We start from the raw sequence: 9,624 nt of genomic DNA on the forward strand, positions 1-9,624 counted from the left end.
CAGACACTGCATTTTACAACAATCACTGATTGTGTTTAGTGCTGTTTGGGTTTAACGTTAGGGAGAAGTGACAGCGCGCTGTAAAGAAAAAAGATGAAACACTAGACGAACGCGGCTAGTTTTTAATCGTTTTACCTCACATCTTCTTTTTATAATCCTTGGAAGCCAAAATCGAAAATAAAATTAGATGAACTACCCAGATCTGATGTATATTTGATGGGCAGACTCTCTCGAAGCACTCAGCAGATATCATGAACATCGTCAGATAGATAGCTTCGTGAAATATTTTCTAACATTAGTGTTCAAAACTTAACAGTCCATTGGATGTGCATCAAACTAACATATTCCAACATATTTAGAAATTTTAACATGCTTATTTGCGAAAATATACTTAAAATTCAATTGTTCCTTTCCAGCGGTATCCGCCATCTTGTTAAAAATATTTACTGGCTTGCTGAGTCCGCAAGGTATTCTGGGTAATTTAATCTTCCACTTCGTTTTAAGCCTGCATCGGACCGCACTATGTTTTGAGGGTTGATTTTAAGGGGAGAATAGCACTCCCCCTTGCTCTTTAGAGTATTGGGACACCCTACCCCTACACGAGAACGTGCAAAAACAAGGGTTAGGGCAGAAATCTAGGGTAAGGGGAGGTATTGGGACAGGCCCTTAATCTCTGATTTTATAGGCAATGTCTTATGAATAACACTTTATTGATGATAGTAACCCTGATTGTACATTTTGATATTAAATTGTTGTGATATTCTGAAGAATAAAAAAAGTTCACCTTTTTTATTTTTAGAAAAGCTGCATTATTTGAACACTCAGACATCAAGAATCAGCATATGAATCTCAACAATGGTGACGTGTTATGCCGCAGTGCATTCTGGGAGCCGCCATAGTTTAAAACTTTTGCCAGCATGCATTTAAGTTTTTTAATATTCTTCAGATTATCACACTCTAAAAAATCCTGGGTTGAGTCCTATATTTATCCAGCCCTTGCGTTGTTTTTAACCCAGTGTTTTTCAGAGTGCAGAACTGGTGATGTTGTGTCCGTAAGATCACGACTCAGCCGACATGAGACTGTCTTTGACATCGGGCCCCTAATGAAAGAATAATTTAAAGTATGGGATATCCAGAATAATCAAATATCTAAATTAAAACATGACTAAGCTTATGATCTGCTGCTAAATTAGAAACAGTCTAAATCTAATAATCATTGGAAATTGGAGTTAGCACAGAGCTAAAGTAAAATTGAAACCAATTTCTTATAAATTAAGTGAACTCCCCAGAAGAGCAAGTAAAAGACCTTTGCCCACACGGAGTGGTTGTAGTGTTGGAGTGGACCATAAGGAAAATAATAAACTACTGATATAATATACTGTTACTAAATAATTGGTTACACTTTACAATATGGTTTCATATGGTGGCATTGGTTAACTACATTAGGAGTGTGTCATCTGGATGTGGGCGTTACAATGTGATATGATTATGATGACATGATGTACATAATTAAAAGAGGGATTCACATGAGGATCATACCTGTAACTATAATGGTAATTTGGAGTATGTTTTACATTGGATGGGGTGCCAGCAGTACTAAGGTTCAAGTTCACTTTCACATAATATTACATACTATTTCTTTTTAATGTCTTGATTTAGTAGTTGCACACTCTAATGAGTATACCAATTTTTATTTCAAGTAATCTTGTCTTTGTTTTGTTTTTTAACATTATGTTCCATGGATGTCTTGTCAAGGCTTGAATTTACGTCTATAGTCCTTGCTTAGTTTCTTTGACCTAACAAATGGAGGACAGATGAATCATATGGGGAAGCTTGAGCTTTTGTCAAAACACCTGACACATTCACATTTTACATACAGTTTAAAACAGGCCTGCAAACACTCTTAATTAATCATCACGTTTGGCATCTCTTTGGTGAGGTGGTAATTTGGGAGGAGCAGAAAGTGTCATGATGAGTAATGAGTCAAGAATGATTGCACAAACACAAATACATTCCAGCTTGAAATTGGAGTAGGCCTACCTACAGAAATGCAAGTCATAACAGTTTCCATGAGACTTTTTTAAGAATGTGTGATGTAAAAAGGTGTGTCATGAGATCCAGATCTGTCAGAGACCAACAAAACACTCCACCCAAAACACATTCATTCAAGGTAAAGATTCAATGGACTCAAAACAAGACCATGACGAAGCACCACATTTCACCAGCTACACACAATATTACCACACCCAGACCTTGATACTAAAAATATAGATGCAGTTATCTCTGTTTCAATCACCCTGTTGTTATGCACATTTTGAAGTTTCGCATCAGAAACCAATGATGGAAACGCCAATTTAAAAATATATATATTATTAGTATTCACAAAACCAGTTTTTACGCTTGAGGTGGTTTTTGAAATGTGTGAAAAATAGATCATCCGAATAATGGGAGATGGATACACATTTGCAGAATAAGTTCTGACAAGCGAACATTAAACCCACGTGACTAATTGGCTGAATCCGCTGACAGTGTTTTATTTACTGTTGGTTGCTTGGTTACCAATACCACCGTCATCCGCTCCAACAACTTGATGGAAACAGACCTAACTCACATTTTATGTTTTTTGTTTATCAAACTTTGACAAGATTCGCTTCACGTTTGGATGGAAACCCAGCTAATATAGAATTACAGGAACTGGTAGCCACGCCCCAAACTCTGACCATTTGTTGAGCCGAGCGGTCATTAAAACATTAAATAAAACATAAAACTTCCGTCGCTGAGCCACACCGATTACAGTTGAGAAGGAGATAAACCAAAAAATAGCTCATCGGTTCAAAAAACCGCCCACAAAACCTCGCACAATACAACTTTAACATCATAGGATGTCCTGTTACTTTATCCTCTACAGTAAAAGACCTGGGTGTTATACTCGATTGCAACCTGTCTTTTGAAAATCATATTTTATATGTTACAAAAACAGCCTTTTTCCACCTTAGAAACATTGCTAAGCTACGTAATATGCTATCAGTTTCTGATGCAGAAAAGTTAGTTCATGCATTCATGACCTCGAGACTGGATTACTGTAATGCTTTATTAGCTGGTTGTCCTGCATCCTCAATAAACAAGCTACAGTTAGTCCAAAATGCCGCCGCTAGAGTTCTTACTAGATCAAGAAAATATGATCATATAACACCGATTTTATCATCACTGCATTGGTTACCTATAAAGTTCCGTATTAATTACAAGGTATTGCTACTGACTTATAAAGCCCTAAACGGCTTAGCTCCAGTCTATTTAACGGATCTTTTATCACCCTATAATCCATCGCGCTCTTTAAGATCACTAAATTCAAGGCTTTTGGTCATACCTAGGATATCCAGAACCACCAAAGGAGGGAGAGCATTTTCACATTTGGCTCCAAAACTCTGGAATAGTCTTCCTGATACTGTTCGTTGCTCAGACTCGCTCTCCCAGTTTAAAACTATTAAAGTCGCATCTCTTCAGCCAGGCATTCATATAATCCCACAGTTCAAACTACAATCCGGCCTCTAGCTCATAAATGCCAGAGGAGAACTGGCCCCCGACTGAGCCTGGGTTCTCCCAAGGTTTTTTTTTTCTCCATTAGGTCACCTGATGGAGTTTTAGGACACCATTAGGTCACTTGATGGAGTTTTTCGGTTCCTTGCCACTGTTGCCTTTGGCTTGCTCAGTTGGGGATATTTTGGGGATATTTTATTTAATTGTATCAATCAATAAATTCCTCTTGAAACAAACTTTGTTGTATTATTTTAATTTAATACTGTGAAGCTGCTTTGATACAATCTGTATTGTGAAAAGCGCTATACAAATAAACTTGACTTGACTTGCCTTGACTCATAGTTTGCCTGCAAAATAAAAATAAAAGTAAAGAAATGAACTACATGAATGTAGGCTTAAGTCTCAGTGAACACGCAAAATGATTCACAGGCAGAAAGCTCTTTTTTAAAAACTAATAACTAATATTAACCACTGAAAATGGCAAAATACTGTTTTATTTAAAACACTTTTTTCTTTAAAAATGAAGTAATGCTCAAACACAAATATTTATATTTTCTATATTTGGAACATATTAAACCTATATTTGACATACATTTTAGTCAGATATCATATATTTTAAAATTCTCTTATGTTTAATGGGTAATACAATCTTTAGGTCCAGCCTAATGAAAAATTATGAACAGTACAATTTATATAGTCTTTCACTGTTACTTTTTTTAGAATCTGTAATATTGAAGACAATCAAAATGGGATTTTCAGTTTTGTTCATATTGCTGTGCTGTTGTTCCAGATGTTCATCTTCCCTCAAAGCCAGTCTGAGCGACCGCTGCAGCCGCGAGCGCTATGAAGAAAATAAACACTCCTTTCAACCAATTGGATGGGTTTTCTTTGACTTTCTCCTCTTTCTCTGTGATGTAGTGCTTCCCTGCATTTCCCTCCGCCATCCTCTCAATCTTCTCCAGCAGTTCAGTGACCTGAGAGCGGTTCTCCATGTCTTCATTGTTGAATGAGTGAAATCTGCCACCAAAACTCTCAGTAAATGCCTGTAGATCTGGAGTGTCTCTGATATACTCATCTAATGATCGACCCTTCAGTTGATCAGCGTGAGTGAACAGAACGATGGTGTGACGAACAGCTTCTTCTCCAATGTTCTCCTGAATCCATTTGACTGTGTTTTTCTCTTCATCTGTGAATCTGTCGTCCAGTCTGATGACCAGCAGAAACACATGAGGATCAGGAGAAAACATCTCCACACACGTCTCAATCTCAGCCTTCAGCTGGTCCCTCGTCATCGACGTATCCAACAGTCCTGGAGTGTCGATCACTGATATGTTTCTTCCACACACACCCGCTTCTTGTTTCACACAGGTTTGAGGGCTTGATGGGAAACTCTTATTGGTTTTGAAGGCATCTCTGCCCAGGATAGTGTTTGCTGTCGAACTCTTTCCTGATCCACTTTTACCCAGAAGAACAATCCTCAGATCAGATGCTGTGAAGAAAAACAATATGCATATTAGTTCAGATAACTGTCTATGATAGTTTTGAGGCTCAAAACACTGTGAAAAATTTCTTAAAATATTGCAAGCACTGAATAAATGTAAATGTTCTGTCAATGTTTCTGTAATATCAAATTTATGAAATCATCCAATACAATGTCATAATCATCAGTGAATATTAAAGAAATATTTTTATGATGCATAGAGTAATATGCATATTAGTTTACTAACTTAAAACATATCTTAATAAAAAGAGGTGTCCATTTTCATATTACAACTTTTTTGTGTTGTAAATATTAAATAACTTAATTATTTAAATATTAACCAATAATTTAAATCTAATACAAAAGGGAAAATATTATATTTTCACATCAGAATATACAATTGTATACAATTTAACAGCTAAATATTTACCTATTGAATGATTTTCTGATGTTTCTTTCTTCTCCTCGCCGATCGAACATGTTTCATGTTTTCTGTCGCTTTGATTTCCATCCAAACATCCTTTTTCTCTCTCATTTGTTGCTCTTTGTTCTTTCTGATCACTGTTATCTATCTCTTCTTCTCTGATCTGATGCTCTGCTCTGTTCCCCTCTTTCTCTTGGCTTGTTATTTGCTCCTCTTGACGGATCTTCTCTGTCCTGTCTTGTTCCGTCCTCGTCTCGTCTTCACTGTTCTTCGGGGAGATCACTTTAACGTAATGTTCTCGTCTGTTCTTCCTCACCACTTCATCAATGTTCTCCAACAGACTGGTGATCTGCTTCTTATCTCTCTTGTTTTTGTGAATGATCACGTCGCATTTCTCTTCACAGAAGCTCAGGAGTTCTCTCGTTTTTCTGTGCAGCCTGAACTCGATCCATTCCCGTCTGGACATCGTCTCTCTTCCAGTGAACAACACCATGGTGAACCGGAAAACTTCTTTTCCGAAGTGCTCGTAAATCTTTCTCACGATCTTGTCCACGTTTTCTGTGAATTTGTCGATTCTGATGACGAGCAGGAAGACGTGAGGACCAGGATCAGAGAGATCCAGAATCTTCATCATCTGCTTCTTCATCTCTTCATCAGTCAGTTGAGTGTTGAATAATCCTGGAGTGTCGATGATGGAGATGTTTCTGTCTTCTACTCTTCCACTCTGTATCTCACTCTCTCTGGTTCTGCCCTCTTTAAACGCATCTCGTCCCAGTATTACGTTGCCTATTGAACTCTTTCCAGCTTCACTTTTTCCGATCAGCACAATCCTCAGATTCTGTACAGCAAGTGCTTCATCAGACTCTGGGAATAAAACAGAAATAATCATTAGAGGAAAGTTGTGGACTAAAGTTTGGTAGTTGCAATATGACCTTCAGTAAATGGTTACGGTATCATAAGGTAGTGTATTAGATACATATCAATGTTTGGATCAATCATGAAAAAAGTGTTACGTAATAAAATATAGCATGTGACTGTTGAATAATAAGAGGAATTGGGGACACTGTACGTTCCATAAATTAGTGGAAATGTATCTAAACTCATTTTAATGTTTCTTAACAATTGTTTTTATTTTAATTCCAAAATAGATCAAACCCTAACCCTGCCCCTAAACCTACAAAAAGTGATCAGTTGACTTAACTTAAAAAAAGTGAGGAAACCCGTTGCCTTAAAATTATTCAGGAAAGAAACTTCATGCGTAATTGAAAAAATTAAGTTATGTAAATTTGCGTAATTGAAAAAATTAAGTTACGTGAACACATAACTTAACTTTCTCAATTGTGCATAAAGTTTATTTACCTAATCTTAAGACAACGGGTTTCCTCTACTTTTTTATTAAGTTAAGTCAACTGATCACATTTTACACTATTACCCATCCCTGGGGTTTAAACAGATCATACTAAAACGTAAGAGGGAGATTGTACAAATTTGTAAGAATAAACCACCAATTAAGCAAAACGTGAAATAGTTACGGATTGCTGTGAGCTTTTTGGGGAGAAAATGTACTTCCATAGGAAGTGCTGCCTTTTCTTAAAGAGACAGTGTCTTAACCCTTTCGCACGTACGATCACACCGGTGTGATCCGTCTAGGCTGGTCCCTGGAGCGTACGATCACACCGGTGTGATCAGTCTAGGCTGGTCTCTGGAGCGTACGATCACACCGGTGTGATCAGTCTAGGCTGGTCCCTGGAGCGTACGATCACACCGGTGTGATCAGTCTAGGCTGGTCTCTGGAGCGTACGATCACACTGGTGTGATCAGTCTTGGCTGGTCCCTGGAGCGTACGATCACACCGGTGTGATTAGAACGGTCAGTGCATCACGTGATCAACTGCTAAATTCAAATGTGCTTTCGCGCGTTGGCTGGCGCTGAGCCAGAGACAGGCGTGCTCAGAGCTGTCATATATCACAACTTTTCAGTGTCTTCAACCACATAATGTTTATTTTAGGTTCCAGACATACAAGTACTAAAAAAAAAACAATACATTAGAGTTCGTAAAATACACACTGATGTCAAAGGAAGAGGCAATAATAATCCTTTCCATTATAATTAGTTTTATTCATATCAGATACACATTGTGTAAGTAACTTTAAAGTTTACTCTATTCTTCTCCCAGTTCACCTGCCACTTACTTGTATGTATTTCGGGAGAAGTGGATGAATTAACATGTTGTAAATCCAACAGATCCGATTCTCTGAACTGCGTCTGCGGCACAAACTAAGATGGCGGCGCCCAACGCGAATACAGCTGAACTAACGCGATCGTTATAAATGTGTTTAAACAACAAAACACTTCCACTTGCATATATTTGACAACCGGAATATCAGATATTTCATGCCATATCTAACAAATTTGTGAATATTTTGAATAAAAAAGGAAAAATGACATAAAAGCAGATCATCATTCATTCAGCTCTGTTGTTGCTGCGGTGTGTCACGTGACAAGCAATGACGCGTCACCATGGAAACCATAAAGTGACACATTCTAAATAACGGTCGCCTTGAAAAACTCACGCTGGGGGGTCAGCCAGAATATTTTAAACTTACGTGTGAAAGGGTTAAAGACCAAGCACATGATCCACAAACATTACTATAATAGTAACTAAAGTACAGGATTAACACAGGAAAATGTACTTTTATTGTATATTATTAAATTGACTGTAGATTATGGACAAGACATGACCTTTTTTAAAAGATGGAGCTATTAAACCCTATTTTTGATACATAATTGTTTTTTTTAATTGGAACAATGTATAAATAAATCATTCACAATAATACCAGAAAAAAAGAAAAAAAATTATAAAAGTTATACTAAGTAAATTGTCTCATTTAAACTTTAAAACTGACAAAAAAAATGTATGTCTCAAGTCAGAGATTTCCTTATAAGACTTCACTTCAACAATTCGACTCGATCACAATCACTTCAGCCTAAATCGACACATCTACAAACATATTGATTGTATCTGTATCGTATTGTATCATATTAGCTAAAAGATCATATACTTGATAACCTGACAGCACACAGATTGTTGAATGTGAACTATGGTTTACTATTGTATTTACTGCAGATTAGTGCAAATAAACACATATCTTTGATACAACATGTTTGATATATAATTATAGATATTGTTTATGTGAAGATACATATACAAAATCTAGGCTATATCACACACCTTAACACTGAAAGTCACTGAGATCAACTACAGTCTAGTTAAACAGGTTTTGTGTGATTATAATATTATAATGATTATAGTAGTTGGTTAGAGTTGGTTAAAGTACAGTAATTGAAACGTACCTGTACGCACTGGATGCATTTCTCTGTTTGGTTTATTCCTGTAGTTTCTCAGCAGGTTAAACTCAGTGTGAATCCAGTGACAGAATGAAGGTATTTGAGCTCAACTCTTGTGACTGTGAAACTCCCTCTATTGTCATGAACTAATGACAGTTATTGCCTAACGCTAGTGTGTGGTTAAAAGGCTTTCTGGCACATGCTCTTATAAAGGAAAACACATTTCATGCCAGTTTAATTTGCCTTGATGGGATTCAAATTAAATACATCATAGCTAAACTGATATTTTTATGTACAATTTTAGTGAGCACTGGACAACAAGAAAAATGAAAATTTCACATGTTGACTCTGGAGTTCATCTCATAACTCTGTTCATATCCCTGATCTATAGTATCATTCGCTTCACAATCCATATTGAGCTGCAACACAAAACTGCTGAATATATATCAGTTCAGTTTGTTACTGTGCTCCACCCTTCAGCACACGTTAAACCTGTTCAAATACATCTGAAGTGTTATTTATAGACATGAATGACACTTCAGTTGTTTTTGTTGTGTTTGAAGAACAGGTTTAACGGCAGGACATTCATTGTGTGGTTTTAAAGCTGCGCTGCACCTGTTGAGCTCCAGCTGAACAAACCAATGAACAGAGAGCGAGAATCAACACTCAAGAGACACTAAAGAAAATGTAAAACTATGATGAATGAATAAATAAACGATGAATGCATAAAAATTGTTCAAGCATTTATAACATTGATTCATTGTGGATTCAAATGTGGATGAAATGGCCTTACATGTTCTGTCTCAGGTAAATGTACAATCTGATCACCATGTGC

At 36.8% G+C, this 9,624-nt stretch overlaps 1 protein-coding gene across 2 annotated transcripts; it reads right to left on the reverse strand.

The window, feature by feature from the left end:
• Window positions 1-1,930: 1,930 nt before the first annotated feature.
• On the reverse strand, window positions 1,931-9,195 carry LOC309493721 (GTPase IMAP family member 8-like). 2 transcript variants are annotated; one of them, XM_082162934.1, is made up of 3 exons: window positions 8,806-9,195; window positions 5,448-6,305; window positions 1,931-5,026 (listed from the first exon to the last, which is right to left on the reverse strand). In XM_082162934.1, exons 2-3 carry the CDS (start codon window positions 6,085-6,087, stop codon window positions 4,332-4,334), a joined length of 1,335 nt encoding a protein of 444 aa, XP_082019060.1. In that variant the 5' UTR covers window positions 6,088-6,305; window positions 8,806-9,195; the 3' UTR covers window positions 1,931-4,331. The 2 variants fall into 2 exon arrangements, with proteins under 2 accessions (XP_082019060.1, XP_082019059.1); XM_082162933.1 differs by having other exon boundaries at window positions 8,796-9,189.
• Between the last annotated feature and the right edge of the window lie 429 nt (window positions 9,196-9,624).

Source organism: Leuciscus leuciscus, assembly GCF_965113295.1.
Source record: "Leuciscus leuciscus genome assembly, chromosome: 3".
NCBI classification, from domain to species: Eukaryota; Metazoa; Chordata; class Actinopteri; order Cypriniformes; family Leuciscidae; genus Leuciscus; species Leuciscus leuciscus.